Genomic DNA, 23,224 nt, shown 5'->3' with positions numbered 1-23,224 from the left:
AAATAGCCTATAGTTTTAAGACAATTGAAGCAGAAAAAGCTTGGGAGTGACATATACTGTGTGCGTATGTTTTCCTTTGAGAATAATGTTCTAGCTAGGTTTACAAGAGATGTAAATCACTTCTTGAGTTTGTAAGGTCTGTAGGATTGGCAGTACTCTACTGCAATAGGATATTGTATACTGTTTCTTAAGGCTTTGACTAAGAAGTGCATTTCCTGAAGTATTTCCCTTGATTTTCAAGCACAAAATTGAGACGACAACATAAATGAATAGCACACAAATCTGTAGCCAGGATTCTTTATGAAGAAACAGAAATACAACCAAAGGTGGTAGAAACATCTGTAAAATTCAAGAAATGTGTCGGTTTTGTGATGATTAAACCTCCCAAATGGATTTGTGTATTTTCCTGTTTTTATGAGACCTCTATTTTAGTGACTGTCTTTCACGTTGATTGGCACCTGAGCTGACTACATTTCTTCCAAGACATGCTCAGATAGTTGCCTGTTGCTGAGTCCTGAGCCCCATAAGAAGATTGCTTATGGATTATTTTGTGGGTAACTTTCAACAGTGCTGACTGTCTTACAGTACTAGCTTTGAAATTATAGTAATTGTTCATGAGAAATGAACAAAATTTTTCATTTTTAATTTGGTGTTCTCCCAATTGACCCTCCCCCTTTTTCACCTTGCTTTACTGGTGTGGGTGGAAGGTCTTAGATTTTTATAGTAGCTCTAGGTGATAGTATAAAATAGTTGAAATGGACAGGGGTTTTTTGGCACATCCATGGTTCCAGTGATTGAGAATGAAGAAACAGACCTCTAAGAAGTATTCACATTTTGAGGGGAATGTTTTTTCCCAAGGATATGAGTCCATCTCATATTTTTAATTGCATAGAGAAGAGTGTATTTGAAGAAAAGCAAACTGTTACCTCTGTTCTAAAGTAGCTTCCTGGCACATTTATGGCAGAAGTGAATGCCTCAGTTTTAAGGGTCAGAATTCAAAAGGCAAGGAGCTGGAACACTTTATATTATTATTTACATTTCCTTTTATGAAAGTAGTTATTTCTCTTGCTTCTAGGATAAACATAGAAGTTTACAATGTTCGTAAACAGTCTTGGCAAAGTTAACTTAAAATAAAACTTTGTTTTTTACCGTTATCTGCATAAATAAGATGTACTCCCAATAAGTGATTATTAAAGTAACTAAGGTCTGATAGTTCTTGTTACTTTGAAATATTCATGCTTTAAAAATGCTTAGGGTCCCCTAATTTGGGGTGATTGGATTCAGCTCAACCTGAAGGCAAGAAGAGCTAGATATTCTCTCTTAGTTCCTTCGAATGCTGTGGTTCTGAGGAGAGAGACTTCAAACCACACCCTCAGTTCACCTTGTTCAACTTTACTCTCAGTGGGTGGCATGACACTTAATCCACATTCTAAAAACTTAATAGAAAACCGTCAACTGCAAAACTCACTAAGCATAGAGTGAGTCAGAAGAGGAGTCATCTGTTTAAATAATGAATTTATCTATGTGGCATATATTTAAAGGCCTAAACCTCATTGTCACATAATTTTCTTCATGTGTTAATGGCTTAAAGAGATACTCTTTCAAAATGAAACCAAGTGCCAATTTTAATCTTTAAAATAAATAGAAGCCTTTAAATCCACTCTTCCACCGGTTACCTTGTGCTATGCGTGATTTTGTAAAGTTAACATTTTTAGGAGGAGAGTGGTTACTGTGGATAAACTCATTTTAAAATGTCAGTATTTCAGATACTCATATTTATTTCTTTATCAAAATGCCCCAGCTCCCACCCAGGCCCTTCCACGCTTCCACAGAATTGGTCTGTAGATGACAAATTAACATTACCAGAATGATCCAGAAGTGTTGACCACGAGGAACAACAACTCGCTTTTCGTTTCAAACATGGACGGGGGAAATTGCTGATTACATAGCGTGAATGAAGACTGAGATAGGAAGAGTCAGTCCCAGGTAGCTTTTTCCAAAAACAGAGGAAAATCCTATGGATGTTTTATTCTTAAAAAAGCCAGCCAGGATTTTGGATCTGTATGATATAAACAGATTACTTAATAGTTTCATATTTTGCAATAGGGGAAAAGAGCAAACTCCACCTTATCCTTTGAGATAAGGCTTTGGCTCTGCAAGGCTAGGTAACTCCCAGCAGACCTTGGCAACTCTGACTTCTTGAGGAGGGGCCTCTTCTTGACATCAAGTTCAACCAACAACTCAGAAACTATAAAATGCAGTAACACAGTATTGGTTGAAATGTGTCTCCATTTTTGAGGCTTGGTCAGTACTCTCCTAGAGCTATTATGCTGTATTGTGCTGGTTTTCGTCTTCCATTCAAAACTTAATGCAGTGGGAAGTATGCACCCATCTGTCCCAATGGAAGAATAATTCTACAAATTCGCATGTCTACTGATGGACATTAAGAGGGAGTGTTGTTGAAAATGCATGGAGTTTACAGGAGGAGTGCTTTCAGGAAAAGTAAAGAATGTATGTCAGGGTCTGGGACAGGGTAGATAGTCACTAATTATTTGTTAAAAGAAAGAATGAATAAATAAATGTATAACATAAACTAAATAAAGCATATGTAGAATCACTTTGTATAATCCTCTTACATATTTTTTAAATTTTTTTGTTAGAAATTTGGTTCTCAAGGCCTGACGTGGTGGTCATTCCTATAATCCTAGCACTTTGGGAGGCCAAGGTGGGAGGATCACTTGAGGGCAGGAATTCAAGAACATCCCAGAAAACATGGCGAAACCCCATGGCGAAACCCCATGTCTACAGAGAAATAAAAAAAAAAAAAAATAGCTGGGTGTGGTGGTGCATGCCTATAGTCCCAGCTACTCGGGAGGTTGAGGTGGGAGAATCGTTTGAGCCCAGGAGATCAAGGCTACAGTGAACTGTGATTGTGCCACTGCACTCCAGCCCGGGTGACAGAGTGATACCTTGCCTCAAAAAAAGAAAAGAGAAAAGAAAAAGAAAAAAGTTTTATTATCTTAGTACTCTTATTCTAATGAAATGATGTAGCCTCTCATCTTATCCTTGGTATTACTCCTCTTTGATTTTGCAAAGATCATTGACATACTTATATCATTTACATATTTATACTGATAAGAAAAAGAAGGTCCTAAACACCTCTGCTTTATCAAACTTTTTCATTCTCCTACTATGTTTTTTTTTTTTTTTTTTTGAGACGGAGTCTCGCTCTGTCGCCCAGGCTGGAGTGCAGTGGCGCAATCTCGGCTCACTGCAAGCTCCGCCTCCCGGGTTCACGCCATTCTCCTGCCTCAGCCTCTCCGAGTAGCTGGGACTACAGGTGCCCGCCACCACGCCCGGCTAATTTTTTGTATTTTTTAGTAGAGACGGGGTTTCACCGTGGTCTCGATCTCCTGACCTCGTGATCCGCCCGCCTCGGCCTCCCAAAGTGCTGGGATTACAAGCGTGAGCCACCGCGCCCGGCCCTACTATGTTTTTTGAAGAGAGAGACTAAAATGATGAAATGGTGGCTTTTGTCTTTTTGGAAGTCAAGACCTCAACATTTTACAGACATGAAATCATGACTTAAACCTATTTCTTGCTAGAGGATATGATGATGATCTACTCATGTGTACTGGAGAAGGTAGTATTTTTTTTCTAAAAAAAGTGGGGCCTGGTAGACATTTTTTAATAATTACAATGGTATAAAACGTAATTTCTGAGAAGGAGTGAATGAAAACCTATCGGATGGGAAGGGAGGGGCCAAGTTGGGACTGGGGCTATTCTGAGCACTGGATATAAGTGTCCGGTTGCATTTTGCTGACCTCTTCTCTGCTGTTCACTCTGATTGCTCAGAAAACAGTGTGTACAGAGGAAACTCTTGGGCAAATACTGCTAAAGGAAAAGCCTTCTTAAAAGGAAACAATGTATCCACACATTGGCCCGCTTTAAAAGAAATACAGTGAGGTTTTTAAAAGTTGGTACTTGAATAGTAACATAGGTTTCCCAGAACAGGTTGAGCCCATACAGACCTTTCCCAACTCCCTGCTCCTTTCTCCTCATGGCCTCAGCTGAACGCTGGCCAGAGGTCCTCAAGTATGCAGCACTTAGCTCTGTAGCTGCCTGACACCTCTTGCTGTGTCAGGGAAGTTAAATATTTATATATAGATTTCTTTCACTTCGAGGAAGGCTGATGATAGTTCCATGTGTTTTTGAAACTAGAATCAGACATTTCTTCCGAGAATTTGAGAATTTTCCAACTGTAGAGAATTCCCTGGTAGTATAGTATCGGCCAAAGCCCTCTTGAAGCCATTTCCTATCCTAGGTGTTGGTGTTCTTTGATGGCAATAAGCCATAGCAAATTGCACTTGGTACTTGCGTTGTGTTTGGCAAAGATCCAGAAATTCTTAAATAGTACACTTATAGCAGTTTTGTCTATAGATTGAGCTTCTTTTTAGAAGCTTTTTGTCTGGTCATATTGGTGAGACATGTTGTTTGATATTTATTTTGGGGAGTCTCTATTGTTTATTTTATTCATGTGTTGTCAAAGCAGAGGGACTAAGTATCAGTTTGAGAATAAAAATTTAAAACTTGCTCTATCGCCAAATCATTGCACAGGTGAAGGAAGCAACTTATAGTTTAGATTATGGATTTTTTCTCTTCGTAAAATGGGAACAATGGAGCATGTCATTCACCTTAGAACTCTTAAGAACTTCCAACAGCAATTGCTGCTGTACCTGGCATTAGGAACAAGAGTGCTTTATACTCCACCACTGTCTGTTGTTTTTCTTTCTGATGGATACAGCCTCACCAATAATTTTCTTTGGTTATTATAATCTTTTCTATAAATTGTTACTGGCGTAAATATTGTTTACTTGCTTAATTCATTTCTCCCTACATCTAGCCTTTGCCTTCCTAACCATGCTTACCTACTGCTTCTTATATTGGAAAACTAAAGCCAGAATGATCCAGTGAAACTTCCCAAGGCTTACTCTCTGTTTCCCTTTGAACTCATTCTCATCCTTTAAGCTCTGGGTATGAAATCTAATTTTCACAGTTAGACTGCTCTGATGCACATTATCCTTAATTTGTTAAATTGTCTTTTTTTCCAAGAAGAGGGATATTAACCATAATTGTATACTGGGTAAAATACAAATGCTTGTCCATTGTATAATAAAGCCTGCAATGTTGCTTCATTTGGAAAACGGCTTCAAGAATGTAGTGTTTTTCTGCCAGTGAGGAGGATTCAAGAGTCTAGTATGTGTATATGTATTTAAACATGCATATAGAAATGCATTTCTCCTTGTCTGCCACATAGACTAGAATAATTCTGCTTCCTACTGGCCATTATGTAATTTAGGTGCCAATTAAATGAGATTATGCAACAGTGTAGAAATACTACTATATATTCTAACCTGAACTGAATATTTCCCCTTTTTTATCACCACAACATTAGAAATCATTGGGAGAACTGAGAATTGGGCCTGATGAGAGTGAGTAAAATAAAAATATAATAAAGATCAGTTGAGGCTTTCTTGTTGCTGTCATGAGCTTGCTGGTGAGATTTTATTTTATTTTGTTTTATTTTATTTTAGTCTTTTGGCTGATTGCATTTAGGTGACTGAGATGAGAGCCTGCAATGGCATAGGTTCACGGGAGGTTCCAGCATTCATCCCTGGATCTGCTGATTGCCAGGTGGGATGAAAGGTGAAGGTAGTGAGGGTGGTGAGTGACATCCACTGAATCAGCAGTATAGATGACTTAAATAATTCATTTCTCTGAATAGCTAAAAAGTTTTCAAATCTGCTAAATTGTTTCTGCCTTTCCATAGAGTTAGAATTAGAAGGCAGCTATCCAAAGGGCTATATCCAATGTGTGTACCTTTCTTCATACTCTGTTGATTTTTGGAAGAACAGACTCTGCTTAGACCTCATGAAATATTATTTTATTGACTATTTTCATGGTGGAATGCTCAGTAACTTTTACCAGGCCAAAAACTTCCGGGAATAAAAAGAGGTTTTAAATTTTAGTAATATTGGCCAGTATATCAGCTTTAGAGGAATGGAATTACATTGTTATAGATGGGTTAAATCACTACCCAACCCCCAATTGATTATTAAATTTTCAACAGGATATTTGATTCCTACTGAAAAATAAAGAAAATGTCTTCAAGGTAGAATGAAAGCCCATGACTGAATCTAATGGATACGTGTGTTTGGTAAATTAAATTAGTATCTGATTATTCAAGTTTTTACTCGCTTTTATTCCATCTGTTCTATGGTTTAGAGAACATGGTGGTGGACCAGTAGTCTCAGGACCTTTTTCTGTTCCTGGTCTGCCACTGCCTTTCTGGATAATACAAGGCAAATCATTTTCATGTGGTTATGGTTCCTTCATGCAAAGTGCAGTGAGTAACCCATCTTCTTAGCCACCTACTAGAAATGCTCCAAGAATTTTTGGATAATACCTGAAAAATACCTTGATACTTCCAGTAAGCCATTAAGAAGTTACTTAATTTCTGAATCTCAGTTTTTTGTACAAGGAGATAGAATTTGCACCTCTCATCTCCTAGTTTTGCTAGGAATATAAGTAAAGCAATTGGAAATCTCCCAGGATTAACCCCATAAATTTAAGATATTATCTCCTTTGCAGGTAATCGTTGCATGTAATTTATCTTTATATGCAACACTTTCTCACCAGTGGTTGCTGTGACTGCAGAACACTGTCAGACTAAAGCTAATACTGATGTCTGGTAATCAACAGATCAGTTGATTAGTACTTATGTTAACTCTTCTTACTAAATTTAAGTAACCGATGGACCGTGCTTTTTTTTTTTCTTTAAGCCTATCAAAATGGTAAGAACAGTTGTAGGTGTGACCTCTAATATGTTGCTTTTCCAGGCTTATGTGTGTCATTGAATGTGATAACATTGTAACTAGGACCATGATTATTATTTAGTCAAATAAACCAGCCATTAGGTAAGGACACAAGTTTAGTTGATATGGTAATTTTAGAGATGTATCACATACATTTTAGAGATGTATCACATACAATTTTAGAGATGTATCACATACAATTTTAGAGATGTATCACATACATAGGTGTAAACTCACATAGGTGAGTTTACTTGGAAGGCCAGGGAATATATCTCCTACGGAATAACATTAAATTGAGACCTAAAAGAGGAAAAGGAATTTGCTAGGTGAAGAATCAGGGAAGCATTCCAGCAGGCATGTGTGAAGGTCCAGAGGTGAGAAAGAGGTAGGCCCATTTGAGAAACAGAAATAAGGCTACAGTAGCTGGACCATGTGAACAGGGAGAGAGTTCTGAGGTGGATAGGACCCAGATAACTCAAGGTCTTTTATGTTATGCTAAATATTAGCATTTTATTGAGTGTGCACTAAGGAAACATTGCAGAAAGGTTTTAAGCAAGGAAGTGATAAGACCAAATTTGTATTTTAGAAAAGATTCCTTTGGCTGCTGGATGGAGACAGTGTCCCAAGAGGGCAAAGACAGAAGTGTGGGGGCTGTTGCCAAGATCCAACTGAGGGATGATTTTGGGTTGGACAAGAGTGGGGACAAAAAAGATGGAGACAAGTGTGTTGAATTGATGGGTGGATGTATGGCTGGGGATGACTGCTTCTGGATTTCTGCTATGAGCAATTTGGGGGATCATGTACCATTTTGTAAGATGGGGAACAGTGGAGGAAGAGTGGTGGGGGATGATAGGAGTTTAGCCTTTTGTATATATTGAATTTGAAGCACCTGTGAGATATCGAAGTAGAACTCTGAAGCCAGTAGTTGACTATACAAGCAGGAACTAAGAAGGAAGGACAGGATGGAGATATGAATCTGGGAGTCCTAGGCATATAGCTAACATTTAAAGCCATAGGAATGGATGATACTGCCCAGGGTCAAAGAATGGAGTGAGAAGAGGACTCGATTGGGCTCTGCAAGTGCCAAAATTTGGAGATTAACAAAGTGCAGTCATAGAAGTAGGAGGAAAACTGGGAAGAGGGTGAAGCCTCTGAGGCCGAGAAGAGGGCTTTTAATAAGGAGCTAGCGATTGACAGTGCTGAATGCTGCCTTGAAGTCCGGTAAGATGAGGAGGATTAAATAGTAGCTACTGGATTTGGCAAAAAGAAGGTGATTGGTAACTTTTGTTAACAATGTCGGTGTCATGGTTAGTTGGGAATAAGAGTGCCCAAGAGAAAACTATCATTCTGAGAAGTTAGGAAGAGACTTTGAGGTGATGCTAGAAAACTTTTAGCCTTTCCCTCTATGTGCTCCACTTCACTTAACTAATTAAAATATTTAGAATTATTATAGATGTTTTAGAACTAGAAAGGATCTTAGAGAAAATTTAGTTCAACATTCTCAGCTTACAGATGGCTAGAGGAACCATGAAGAAGTTAAATGATTTGCTCAAGGTAACATTGGTAGGAGTTGGAATAACTGGGACAAGGATCCAGGTGTTCTGACTTTCCCAAGGCTGTGCTCATCCCAAAAGAGTGCTGACTTTCCCAAGGCTGTGCTCATCCCAAAAGAGTGTGCTTGAGGTTGATTTCCTCTGCAGAGGAAAAGGAATTTAGGTAGGGAGATGGATGAGAACTAGGAGAAGCACCTGGAAGAACAGGAAGTGGAAAGAACTGAAAGGAATAAAAGGCGTTGACAGAGCTTACATAGAGGTGAGAGGGAAAGAAGACACAAGACTGGCCTCAGCATTTGAGTGACCCCTAGTAGTAAGTGGGAAGACAGATGTCCCAGCTAGAACATTGTCATGTTTTGGAGCAGTTTATGGAACTAAGGGTTGTGGATTTCAATTTGTTATTATACATCTCTAAGACAAACATTTCCAGAGAATCCTGAGCCCATTTTTCCCTTCTTAATAATTACTAACTTGAAAGGATTAATCGTTATTATTCTTTTGGCTGTGTTTTCCAGACAGTGGAGGATGGGAGGGATGGGTGGAGGACTGGTACCATGATAGTGGAAAAATGGGAAAGGAAGGCTTATATATCCAGGGACACTAGGAGTCCTAGCCTCTATACTTCATTAACTGCCTATTTGACTTTAGTTAGATCATTGGTAAATGAAGAGGCTGAACCAGTTAAAGTGATTTTTAGGCCACTTTAAAAGTGTGATTATGTGCTGCTGTGTCAATGAATGTCGTCCCTCTTTTTCCTGGGTGCATGTGGAAAACCACAGTACTGAAGATTCTGGGATTCTAGGTTAACAGAAGTCTGTCATAGCACTTTTCCTAGTTCTGGGTGATTGTTATAGCCCTATGGTATTATCTACATCTCATTTACCTACATATGTGTATATGAGGGAAGGGAATAATGTGAACTTTATATTTTATAACAAATATAAATTAATATTTAATATATTAAATATTTACATCAATATTTTATATAATATATAATATTTAAAAAGATGTTCATCTACTAATACAAGATATATAACCATATGTAATATTTGCATATGTGATATATAATTATGATAATAGATTAACATATATTAAAATTATATTGGATATTTATATATTATATTAAATAGTTGATACGTGATTAGCCATGAGTGTGTTGACTATATTGCAGATTACCTGTCTGTAGCAACCAAGGACTCTTCATCCTATTGCCCAGCCAGGGCTTAGGCCACTGCAAAAAGAGAAGCCATAACAGAGTCAGAGATGGACAATGTGGTTGGAATGAGAGTGTGAATGTGTGCGTTTATGTGTCTCTCTAAGCTGCCTCTCTGGCGCAATTGCAAATCCAGTTATCAATGACCGCTGAATTAGCTATTTTTTTTTTATCTTCCAACCCTACTTCCCATTCAGTTGTGCAAATGGTGACCAAAGAGAAATGATGGAAACTGTCAGTTCTGTGTTTGGCTCACAGGTGGATTTTGTCTGACGGCATGTGTACTGCATATTACAATGCAGCAGCTCGTGTGGGGTGGTTCTGGGTGTCGGGATAAGTGGAGGGTTCATGTCTTCCCGTTGGGTGGCTCCTTTTCACTCTGGGCAGTGTTCTGCCTAGTGCTGGCCTTCCTAGGCCTTTTGGCTCTACTCTGTCTCGTCGGAGCAAGTAAAAGGACTTACAGACCTGTTTCCTGCGGATTGGCAGTGAGCCATTAAAAGCTCTGGGGGAAACTTTGCCCAAATCAGGGTGGAGATTGCCAAGCCCTTGCTTCTGGACAGAGTTAGGGAAGATTGAGGTTATGGAAGGTGCTGCCTTTGTTGAAGAGCTCAACTCTGTAGGATGGCTAAAACTGCCGATTAAGGGACAAGTTAAGAATAGGTCTGAGGTTGACTCTTTTGCCCTCCTCTAGGTGAATGTTCTGGAGAACAAAGAGTGTTCACAAGTTAGTTATTATCAGGGCTGGAGGTGGGTGGGAATGAGAAAAAACTGTGCTGTGTTTTTTCTCCTTTGAGAAGGGAAGGGAGAAATAGGATCAACATTTACAGAGCACCTTTGTGTACCAGACACAGTGGGAGACTATGTTTAATTCAGATTGTGCATTAAATAAACATATATTTATATATAATCTCTCTATAAAGATTATATAGAGATAGATATATAGATATTTGTATAGGTAAATTTATATCTATATAGATACAATTATATAGATACAATTACATAGATATAGATATGTTTTGTTATCTATAGATATGGATTTAAAGGTTTTGCTAGAGCAAAGTTAACATTATTTTGGAGAATCAACTTTGAAGATTGAAAAGCTCTTCAGGAACTGCAGTTTACATAGGGTAACCTGATTTCTAATTCTGTTAATTCCTTAAGGTAGATTCCTGAAGTAACTTTAGGGGGAAATTCTTGTTTTTCTAGCTAAGATCTTTTCAAATAATTGATGATCACTGAACATAATAAAGTTGTATTTCTATAAACATATTCACTAATTCAGACTTTATAGAGTGCCAGTCAGTTTTTGCCTTTATTATCAGCCATTAATAATGGAAACTTCAAAGGAAGCTTAACTTCAGTGTGTGGTCTTAGCTCACCTTCATCTAAGTCTATAATTAATAGAACTGTTTTGTTAAAAATGAGCTCTTGGAAGACAGATGCATACGTTTGCTGAGCTAAAGGACAGGAGTCTAGCTAACAATCATAAGCTTGTGTCTCCTTTGAGACCTTTTATTCTGTAGCTCTTAGTTCTTGCCTAGAGATTATCACTTATTATCATCATCAAATATTAAATATTAATAGTGCTGTGCTCAGTGAACCTCAAGTAACAAGCTAAGATTTCTTATCAGTCTTGCTTGGGGAACCTCAGGTTGCCTTGAGGATTTCTAGGAGGCTTTCAGTATAAAAAATTCCCGTGCAGTTCAGTGGGAAGAAAAGTATTTCCCTGTTTTTCATCACATTTGCCATTTGCTTGCATGCATGGTCCTGTGTAATTGGTAGCATTAAAATTAAAATAAATTACTCATCAGTATTCAAAATTATCTGTACATAAATTACATATGTAATATGTAATTATCTATTAATAAACACATATATTATTTTTTATGTAAAAAATTGCCCTTATCCAATATATAAAAATAGAAATCATCCCTTGTTCTGAGTCTGGACCCTCATGCAAAATTTCGTAAAGGGCTGGTTTACCCCCTGGTAACTGCAGAATTACACTGTGCTTTTTGAAGGGGGTTTTCTTTTCGTGAGCTGGTATTTATACCAGTAAATTAGCAGTGTTACTTTGCTTGTATCTTATTAGAGCTGCTTATGGACACTCTTATGGGTTTGAGAATAATAAGCTAACAAATTACTTGTATTTTGGCTGAGCGTGGTGGCTCGTGCCTGTAATCCTAGCACTTTGGGAGGCCGAGGTGGGTGGATCACTTGAGGTCAGGAGTTCGAAACCAGCCTGGCCAACATGGTGAAACCCCACCTCTACTAAAAATACAAAAAAAAATTAATTGGGCGTGATGGCACATGCCTGTAATACTCAGGAGGCTGAGGCAGGAGAATCACTTGAACTGGGGAGGCAGAGGTTGCAGTGAGCCGAGATCGTGCTACTGCACTCCAGCCTGGGAAACAGAGTGAAACTCTGTCTCAAAAAAAAAAAAATTACTTGTATTTTATTAAAGCGTTTAGGATTATACATACTTGTCCATTTCTTATTAAATAAAAGTGTCAGCCACACAGTGTCCACTGTGCCTGGACTTGATACTATAGTTTGGTTTAATTTTTCTTATGCATATACTTTTAACTGAGATTTTTTTTTGGTCCAACAAGTAAAGTCTTTGCAGCATCTTTTTATAATCTGTCACTTATCCAGGGTCTCTGCCTCTTCTACATTTTTCTTAATAAAAAAAAATAAATCTCTTAATTTTGTTCTACCTACATTCTTCTTGGCAATAGCTACAACATGTCTTGGGCATCTTGGCAGAAGACCAGGTTATGTTAGATAAGCCAGGGAAGGCAGTATTTAACTCATATTTTGGGAATATTGCTGATAGTTCTGAAAGAAGTATATAAAATACTGCATGTTGTAGAATCTTTGCTTTGAACTTGAGAGAACAGAAATTCAGCTGAAAGAGTAAGAGTGGCTATAAATCAAATCTGGAACATCCCTCAGTGTTTAATTAGAGATGTATGTAAGAGGCTGGAGGTAGGGGATGGATGGTGGGAGGTGGGGAAAGGTAGACTTCTGGATAAAGATTTTACCTGTCCTTTGGTGATCCTTTAGATAGAGTACAGTACTGACATATCAGGTTAAAAAATTATATACTACCTTATTCCAAAAAGGTTTAGGGTGAAGGGAAAGTGACTGTTGAAAAGTTGGAAGAGTGAGGTTAGTGTATAAAATGCACATCATGAAACTCTATATATTCACTATGGGTTTGCCTAAAATTTGTCTATTCTCTTTTTAGCAGTCAATGAGGAAGGCAACATAATAAGTTATTAAATTTATGATATAAATTAGTATGTTTTACAGAACACACCATCAAAGGAGTGACGAAGCACTCTACTAGTCTTGATACTGAGAACAGAGACATATTTCTCCTATGGGGTTTTATGAAGAGAACACTTCATAAAAAGTTAACTGGTTATAATGTCCTTGGCTTCCTCAAACTGGTTTTTGCACCTGTGCAATGGGGATAGGAGCAGGATTGCATGAGAAGGTAGATATAAAACACCTCGCAGTGCCTGGCATGCTTGTAAGCATTCACTAAATAGTTGCTATCATCTGTATGTACAGTAAACACAGCAACATGTTTCCCAGGAAGGAGCTAATAGATCTATCTTACATATAGAGGCATATGTTGTTAACCATCCACTCAGCTATAGAATTTGTAGTTTGGCTGATCTAAAACCCTTTTCTGGCTTGAAGGTTTTCATACTTCAAAGTGTTAAATCATCCTTGGTAGCAAAATGTATATTTGTGAAAGCCGCCTTAGTTTGAATGGCTCCAGAGTTACTAAGTGTAAGTTTTCTGTTTGCCAGAAAACGTTATAGCAACTATGAGAAGTATGAAGTTAGGTTAGAAATATTTCAGGAATTGGGATAATTGGATGAGTTAACATCATAGTACTTCCTACTTGCAACTGGGGTGGAGCATGTAAGGATGGGAAGAAACAAGAAATCACGCAGTGATCATTTCTGACATTCAGAGATACCCAGGAAAGCCATGTTTTCTTTCCAGTAGTACTGGCTGTGGAAAGGATTGGGAGATATTCCCAAGATATTTAGAGTTTGTTGGGAACTTGCACCATCTGTCAGAGAAAGGCATGCAGGGTATTTATTTGAACACATGATACTGAAGCCACTGCCAAATCAAGGACTGAATGCTCTTTGACAGCACACCTAAATGAACACTGTCAAATGTAGATTCCAGTAGTTTTACTTCATGAAGTTTCAGTAGCAAGAATGTAACATTTATTTTGATAACATTTAAAACAATCACTTCTTCCTCATACATTATAGCTCTTAACATTTTTTCCACTCCTCCTTTTTACATTATCTTTGGAAGCAGTATTTCCTGAGTTTTCTAGCGGAGAATTTTTTTTTTTTTTTTTTTTTTAGCCTAAAAAGTTCTGTATAAGAAGCAGGTTAACTATCCCTGATTCTTTAATGGTCTTACTGTTTTGTAGTCCCTTGCTGGGTTGGAAAGCTTGTCTGTCAAGTTTCTCCTTTTCATATTACAGGGAAAACAATACTATACCCTCAGCTTTGTGACTCCCCTAAGAGCTTGCAGTCATTTTATGAGTTTATAATTTTAAAAATAGTCATCAGTCTTCATGACATATCCCTTAAACAGGTAAAGAGATTTTAATGAAAATAAATACTGAGATCCACATGTGATATTCTCATCAATCATAGCATATTTTCAACAGTAGTGATGCTTCTATTGATCATGATGACAAGTATTCTGTGGGGGCAGTGAGAAAGCTTCCATTGCAGCTCATTTTACTTTCGGTATTTTGGTTACTTGGCACATATAGGTTGTTAAGTATTTGATTGTCCCTTTGAGACAGCATGTCTATATTACTCCATCCACCAAAGCAAGGCTATCTTGCTGTCTTCTTATAGGCAAGGAAGCTGAAGTGAGAGATGTTGAGAAGTGACTGATGGAGCAGCAAGCACTGCCACTGAGGCCCTCAAGGTTTGCTTAACCATGGAACCATGTTCCTTGTCCTCTACCTGAACACAAGACAGAAAAGGAAAATTTAGTTACCAATCATGTGTGAGAGGAGGAGGATGCTTTAAGTTTTGAATTGCTCAGTCCAGTGGCATGATTTCCTCTGGCAGTTGTTGGAAGGCAATATCTTCCTCATCCAGGGAATATTGTATTTTATTGTGCTGTAAGGATGTCTACAAAAAGTTCATTGCCATATGAGTACCAGAGAATGATAGCTTTGCAGAGGCCATCACTAAGAGTTTTAAAAAATGGTCAAGAGTGGTTGCAGGCCGGGCATGGTGGCTCACGCTTGTAATCCCAGCACTTTGGGAGGCCGAGGCGGGTGGATCACGAGGTCAGGAGATTGAAACCACGGTGAAACCCCGTCTCTACTAAAAAAAATACAAAAAATTAGCCAAGTGTGGTGGCGGGTGCCTGTAGTCCCAGCTACTTGGAGAGGCTGAGGCAGGAGAATGGCGTGAACCCGGGAGGCGGAGCTTGCAGTGAGCCGAGATCGCGCCACTGCACTCCAGCCTGGGTGACAGAGCGAGACTCCGTCTCAAAAAAAAAAAAAAAAAAAAAAAAAGAGTGGTTGCATTAGACACGAGTGGGAACAGAGAGTGACTGCAAATGGACATGAGGGATCTTTTTGGATTGGTGGAAATGTTCTAAAATTGGATTATGACGATCGTTGCACAACTCTGTAAATATACTAAAATCATTGACTGTATCATTAAAATGAGTGGATTTTATTGTTTATAAATTACACCCCAGTAAAGCTGATTTTAAAATGCCTAAAATTTGGCATGTCTTGAGAGGAACCACATTTCTGCTTGGCCTCTGGGCACCATGACACAGTGCACTGTCATGACACAGTGCAGTGTCAATTCTGAAAGCTCCCATACCTGTGTGGAAGTGCACAGGGAAAACCAAGGAGGAGGAGTTGGAGGAAATGGGGATAGACCAAATCTGTTGCGAGAGGATGCCTATCATCACGATGCGAACAAAATGACACCACTTATGTGATAATGACAACTCAAGTAGGTTCCAAAAAGTCAAGTGCATTTCTCTCCAGGGTTTGATGGCTCACTCTCTGAACTGGCCTAACTCTTTCATTAGATTGACAACGATGACACTTCCTAGCCAGTAATCTTACCTTAGCATCTTATTCACCCATATAGACTGTCTATTAAATGATTTGATCAAATGTACTATGCAGATTTGGGTAAATATAATTTAAAAAATCTTTCTATATAACATCAATATGGCAATGTAGCTTAATTACCATTTTTTGCTTAATCGCCGTATTTAATAAGGTGAATAGAAAATATTTAATGTGACAGGTTTAAAAAAATTTTTCAACCTCTTAATTTGTGTGTGTTTTCTTGAAAACAACCAAGCATTTCGTGTTTGATTTATTGAAGCAATTGGTTGGCTTTGTTCACTTACATTGTTGAGACTTGAGATAAAACTTCAGGACTCCCTCAGTAACTGGAGCACAGGAAACAATTGACACTGTTTCTTAATTCACATTGTTTCTGAGACATTTCCTACTTCCTAGTATAATATAGCTTTCCCATGAGAACCATTTGCTTGCAAATGGTTAGACATGATACATTTCTCACTGGCACACATTCTGTGGGGAGAATTTCACTGTGTTTTGTAGTAGCTGAGTTGCTGCGTGTGTGTTGGGAAGGAGGTCCTGCTTTATGTAAAGATGCCTCCAACTTCATTCAAGCATCTGATATCTTCTTTTGAATACTAACCCATTCACTTAGGTTCTGCGTTGCTTAGCTGGAATATCTTTCCTGAAGGAGCATATAATTCTTTTAAGCCTGCCAATTGAAGGAAACAACCCTGCCAATTACAGTGTTTTTAGATATACCCCGTAGGTTATTGTGGAAAGTAGTTCATGACAGTTTGTATCATACATACTGTATGTACATGTATTTGCATGTGGGTACCTGATATTGGCTGTTGCATTGCAAAGTTGTCATCAAGGAATAATTCCAGAAATGGGAAATAAAACCCGTAGATGAGAAAATCTAATCTAACTTGCAGTTCAGAAAAAAATGTTCACATTATTTCTGAAATGGTGGTTCCTAAAATACAGAAGTTATGCTGTATTTAAAGTGAAAGTAGAAGTTTTTCAATTTAAAAAATGATGTGGAACTTTGAGTTTCTTTCTTTTTTGTCTTATTAGATTTTGTAAAAATAATACCACTTGTCAGTTTTGCAGCTCCTTCCATCTAGAGAGCTGAAAGCATTTCACAATCTTTTTTCCTCATGCCCTTCTCTTCAAGGCAATTTTTGCTGGGCTCGGTTTATTTTTATCATTGCAACAACCAGTTTTTAGAAACTTTTGGAAACGAAAAAAGAAAAATGAGAATGGCACTGTAGCTGACATTCATTTTAGCTGTTTCCTAGTGTGAATGTTTGAGTATTTCTAAAATCTTTTCTCCAAGTATGTCTTATTTTTCTCAGTTTGTCCCAGTTCTAAGTCTCTATTTTGCTGATTAGGTTAAAAAAAAAAGTTTTAATGTAAAGCCTTACCCCCAACAAAATGACTTTTTGAACTTTGAGTTAAATCTTTATTTTTGCAGTGCCAGAAGCTCCTTTTCCAGCAGGCACTAACCCTACCCGGTATAATCATAGACTCATGTAAGGCTGAAACTGGAGGGCCCTCTAGGGATTACCCAGTTTAAGTCTCTCCTAGAAATGATGAGAGGCCCAGAGTGGTTAAGAGATACATGCTTAAGGTCAGACAGCTAATTGATGGCAGAGTATGACAAACATGAAGGATTCTGATTTCCAGTTTGATGTTCCTTGGTTTTCCTAAACAAAAGTAGTCTATCTGGACAGAATTAGAGTACACTCTCACAGAGTCCTAGTGTCAACCACTAGCTTGAATTATACTGAAGCTAATTGAAAATTGGGAGGAAATTTTGTTTTTCTAGAGTTTGTCAAATATAGAATGGTAATGTTGAATTTCTAGACATCTTCTTCTGATCTGTGTATCTTGTGCAGTTTATCTGCAGTAGAGAATGTGGTTTGAACTGACTGGTGATTTGTGTACCTTCCTTAGGCCACCATACCATTTACATCGGAGTCCATGTGCCGAAGAGTTACAGGAGAAGGAGACGTCACAAGAGAAAGACAGGGCACAAAGAAAAGAAGGAAAAGGAGAGAATCTCTGAGAACTACTCTGACAAATCAGATATTGAAAATGCTGATGAATCCAGCAGCAGCATCCTAAAACCTCTCAGTGAGTACTCTGTGAGCATTGGTGCCTCTCTCTGCCTCACTCCTACATCTTTGAGAAGGACACCTTTTTGAATCTTGTGGCTAAAGGGGAGGGACACTGTAATCCTGAGATGGTCTCTTCTAAAGGATAGTGTCTGTGGAGATGCTTTGCTTGTACTGGCAGGTTAATCTAGGAGGTCATCTGGTAAGATTCTGAGTTGATCAGAAAAGGCCTGACAAAGTTTAGGCATAGCTGTGTATTCTACATTTTTATGCGTAATAGGGTAGTATTGCAGATGGTATTTAACTACAGCAATAAACAGTAACTGGAAGACTCTTAAAGAATTTTTTGCATTGTTTATGCTTAGAAATAGGTCCTACTGAGACAGTAGGTGAAGATGAGAGTGTATGTCTATATACTTACATATCTTACCAAATGTCAGCATTACAGGTGACATTTAACCAGGTTATGAGCCACGTCAGTGATTTAAATAGGAATTGTGGAAAATCATCCTGTAAGAGAGGTCTGTAGAGTGACACAGTTGTTAAGATGTTGAATGTATTAGATGTCATACACTGGATAAAAGTGTTACTAAGAGCAGAATAGCAGGAGGTCAAAGAACACCCTTGGATTCAAGTGATAGGATAGGCTGTGTGTTTAGATGTATGTTTATGTTGCTTTTTGTTTCTTTAATGTGGAGAATATTTGGCTACATGGGCCAAATATTGTGGCTGAACTGAGAATGAATATGTGCAGTAGAAACACATGCCAATTTTGGAAGATTCCCCAACAGGAGTTACACAGTGACAGCTTTTCATGTTGGCAGAGCTCTGTACATTCTTCATGTCTTTGCTACAGTTGCAGAAATATGGACCCTGCAATAAAATGCATTATGGATGGCACAGATAAAGATCGGGTTCAGTCATTGCAGGTGATGACAGGCCAAATTGGAGTGAACAGCTCAAGGGTGTTGAAAAGTGAATTTACAGAGTTAAATTAAAGAGGGCGTGAGGCATAGTGATGTGAATTTTTTATAGTCTCATCGTTGGAACTGAGCAGGTGGCTTAGGAAGCTAGAGAAGTGCGGTGCTAAGAGGAGCAATACAGGTGGACCATCGAATTAAAGACAGAAGCTTGGAGGAGAGCTTGTGATGGATCACGAAATCTAAATTAAAAGCATTGAAATAAATTTAAGACTTAGAAGGACCAGAAGGCAGGAGACTCAAGTTATGTACTTTTTACTGAAGTACTGGGGGAAAGTCTGTCTGAAAGGGATCCTTTATATATCGATTAAGGTAGTGGAGTCTGTTTTGAGAAAAGGCCTTAAAATGCACATAAACATGGCACAGTTAATAGTCTGGAGGAACAAAAGATAACATTCTTTTCCAAATAAATGACTACCGTTTATCTCGATTTACTCTGTATCCCTCTGTCAAGGCCTGAGCCAGTGTCAAGTGTTCTGTCCATCGTGCCTGTGATTGTCTACCCTTTCTCTCTCTCTCTTTCTCTCTCTCTCTCTCTGTGTCTTTTATAACTTGTCTTTCATTCTTCAGATTAGAACAAGAGTGCATCATCACTATAAATGTTAAAAAGTAAAGAGGTGCTCACCTAGACAAATGGGCCCAGGAATTTTGAGATTAAAATTATATATCAGCTTTTGAGAAGGGCAATGGAAACAGTGCCAGCAGCACTTAGATAGGTCATAAGGAATGAACAGATCAGGAAGATGCTGAGACTGCATGTGTATCAACCATAGAATACTGTTGCATTCTGTGGCATTTGGGGACCAGTTTGAATACAGCATGTAAAATAAACAAGGCAATCCATCCTCTTTCCCATCAGAGGTTTCTTCCTGGGGGAACACTGCATTATGTTGTATACTGGCTTTCTGAAGGGATCCTATGGAGAGACAGTTGTTAAGGACTAAATTGTTCAGTGATCATAAAAAAATTATTTATAAATATGCATTTTATAGTTTTGTTCCTGCTGATCAATGTTATACACTAATATGCCTTTGGCATATTTGATATGAGTTATCCAATTTGACATGAAGATTCTCTTAGAAATTGCTGTGTATCCTCAGCTGCTTTGATGGATTGGTAGTTAATTATTTGGTACAGTTCTGTTTAAAAGTCAGAGTTTTTGCACCTAGATATAGAAAGACATTTAACTCCATGATTCTGGGGGAAGCCACAGGGCTCTGGCACCAACATGATGACAAAATTGTTGTGGGAAAACTGACTTAATGAAATACTTGCCTACTATACTATTATTGTCTCTCAGGAACAGCCACATAACAGTTTCTGTTGATCTGTGACCTATGGTGTTTGAGTTGCTTATGTCCATAGACATATCATGTCCCATAGACAAGATTCCCACATGTGTCTGGCAGCGCATGATGTGATGCTTATACTTCTGAGAAAAACAAAAACCAAAAAACCTATATATAAATAGTAACTTGATGGGAGTCATCTTTGATTCTTTCCTTGCTCTCACCCTCATATGCAATCCTTCAATGATTTCTGTTGGTTCAACATTTAAAATAGATCTGAATTTGTCTGTTCCTTTTCAGTTTTGCGGTTACATTTTTGTCCAGGGAATCATCACCTCTTACATAGACACTGCAGCAGTCTCTGCTTTTTAAGCATTTCTTCATAGAGAGGCACCATTGATCATCATAAAGTGTAAATGGGATCATGTCCTTCCTCTGCTGAAAACTTCCCATTGTTCTAAGAATAAAACCTCAATTGGGCATCATGGCCCAGTGTCTTTCTAGTCCTGTGATGTGCCATTCTCTCCTTGCTCACTTTACTCCAGATACATTGATATTGGAGTTCCTTGGTGCTAAAACCTTTTCTGCCTCAGGGCCTTTGCTCATGCAAACTTGTCTTCCTGAAATGGTCAGCGCATTCTTGTCCTGGTTAGTTTTTCTGTTCCTGTATGTTCTGGCTTTTAAATTTTACCTCTTCAGAGAGTCCTTTCCTTACTACTCTCTCTAGTGCAGATTCCCCTTCATTATTCTTTCCCAACGCCTTATGTTTCCTTCAGAATATATGTTTTAACATGTGATTTTTGAGAGCCTACAGATTTGTCTTGAGCTGATGCTAGATTGTAAACTCCATGAGAGCAAAGATCAGGTTGTCTTGTTCACTTTGTTATCTTTGGTGCCGCACAATGCCTGGCACATAGTATGTTCTCGATACATGTTTACTGAGGAGTAACTGAATGAGTGAATTACTACAGAGAAAGACATAAGCATTGCTTTAATTGGTCTAAATATTTCTTATATCCTAGATAGAGATCCAGCTGATTTTCTTGTTTTTAAGCCTGGAACATCGTATTTATATTTCCCTGCCCTGCCTTTCTCCCTTGACACATAAAATCTGGTCTTTGCTTTTAATTATCCCACTTTGGAAAGTGCCTCATTATTTTGTCTATTGCCAAAGTGGGATTTTGGTCTGGGTAGGTAATTCCCAAGTGTGTGGAGCTGCTTGTTAACCACAGGTGAGGGATGAAACTGAACCGCAAGGCACATTAATTTTTCATATACACTTAAAAATGCTCAGTTCCACAGAGCAGGCAGCCCCCCTTCAGAAGCCATATTAAGGTGGCATGGGCTGGCACTGTGGCACATGCCTGTAGTACCAGGTACTCCAGAGGCTGAGGTGGGAGGATCATCAGAGCCCAGGAGTTTGAAGCTGTAGTGCTCTATGATTGCCCCTGTGAATAGCTGCTGTGCTTCATCCGTGGCAATATAGTGAGACCCTGTCTCTACAAAAACATGAAAGGGCATTGATAAGAAGTAAACGAAATATCTTCCAGTATTTAGGCACATTAAGAAGATGACATAATTAACAGGTTTATTTAGTTTATAACCTAACGCTTTCTATTTTCTTCATGGCTTTGGTGTCAAGACCCAGTTTCTAAAAAATAAATGGGTGTTTGATTTTTACACATTTGGAGCTCTGAGGAGGAAGCGAGCTAGCTTCGTATCCCCCTCTGAGCTCAGCAGCAGCTCCAAGTCCTTTCACAACTGCTATTCCCAGGGTGGCGTCAGAGCTGGTGTCCCAGCTGGGGACACAGAGGAGGAAACGTGTGTGAGAGTATGGTGCACTGAGCCATGGGGAGAGAGAAGCTGGGGAAGGAAAGCGAAATGGAAGAACAAGCAGGAGAGACAAGGGAATGAGGAGGTGGTGTGGAGTGGGTGGTTGAGAGAAAAGTTAGATTGTGCTCTTTCTTAAAAATAATCCTTTTGCCTCCTCCACTGTGCATTTTTTTTTTTCTAAGTTAGCAGCTGCCATCCTCTGAGGGTTGCCCAAAAAGTGGGTGGGAAGGTGGTCCTGGCTGAGATAGGCTTTGGAAACACAGCACACCTTCCCAGCCTAGATGGTTTTGGCCTCTGTGCCTCCCATTTTGTTAGTGTCCAAGGGATACTTATGGGGGCATCACAGGCTACTTTGTGACTGTAGAGATCCTGAAGATGTGTAAGATGGTAGGAAACAAAGCTACAAACAGAACATCCTGTTCAGCATTTTGATCTGATGTGTAAGATATTTCTTGACAAACATGAACATGCATTCATGCTTGGAGGTGCTAACTGCCTCTCACACACAGGTCTTGCCTGTTGTGGAATCATAGCGCTAGGTATGTCCATGCAGACACTCATTCAGTCTTGTGGTATTCTTTTTTAGCTTTTTGGATGTGTACCAGAACTGACGGATTTATGCTAGTGAACATTGTTCTGTGAGCCTGGGACAATGGATGCTGGTTGGTGATCCAGTTATATTCAGGAAACTGAAACAGAGAAATGGGCAGCTGCTTTTGTTTGGTGCTTCCGGGTAAATGAACAGAGTAGCTTTTCATAAGAGCCAAGAATATTTGGTGTTGTGTCATTTGACTTCCCCTTTTCCCAGTGCACACCCCTCCCAACCTGACCTCATACTTCTGGGTACATTTGTACTTTTTCTTGATTTTTAAAATGTTTTCAGGCAAGATCCTTAATTTTGATACCATAAAGTAAGGTTTCTTTAATTTTCGACATGCCATTGGTATTCTCAAAAATCGATCTATATATAGGAGAAAAGGCTTTGGAAATGTATGAAAATGAGGTAGACCTGTCCCAGTTTAAAAAACAAAACACAAACACAATAAAACTATACCATCTCTTTCATCCTCTTCTCTATTTTTCACCTTATATAAGTAGGAGGAAGTACTTTGTCTTTAGGTCTGAGTACAAAAGCTTTTTATATTAAAAAATATTTTAAAACTTACACTTTGCCTTTTCAGAAGGGACACCTGTGTTGTAATTTTACTGGAAAGGGAGCATATCAGAGCGGTTAAG

The 23,224-nt window shown here is 38.6% G+C and overlaps 2 protein-coding genes across 9 annotated transcripts in view; both read left to right on the top strand.

Annotated features, from left to right (window-relative positions):
* SLC4A4 (solute carrier family 4 member 4) overlaps positions 1–23,224 on the top strand; it is a 491,091-nt gene that overhangs the window by 167,819 nt on the left and 300,048 nt on the right. For all 8 annotated transcript variants that reach the window (XM_058434021.1, XM_032150489.2, XM_058434009.1 and 5 more), the window contains one exon: positions 17,726–17,905. In XM_058434021.1, the coding sequence (XP_058290004.1) occupies positions 17,726–17,905 (180 nt within the window). The remainder of the gene's footprint in view (positions 1–17,725; positions 17,906–23,224) is intronic.
* The window catches only part of MOB1B (MOB kinase activator 1B), a 376,190-nt gene that overhangs the window by 311,159 nt on the left and 41,807 nt on the right, over positions 1–23,224 (top strand). The window lies entirely within an intron of this gene.

The sequence above is a fragment of the Hylobates moloch genome, unplaced genomic scaffold (genome assembly GCF_009828535.3).
Source record: "Hylobates moloch isolate HMO894 unplaced genomic scaffold, HMol_V3 SCAFFOLD_2, whole genome shotgun sequence".
Taxonomy (NCBI): Eukaryota; Metazoa; Chordata; class Mammalia; order Primates; family Hylobatidae; genus Hylobates; species Hylobates moloch.
Note: the sequence above shows the minus strand (reverse complement) of the source record. Positions and strands in the feature narration are given on the sequence as shown.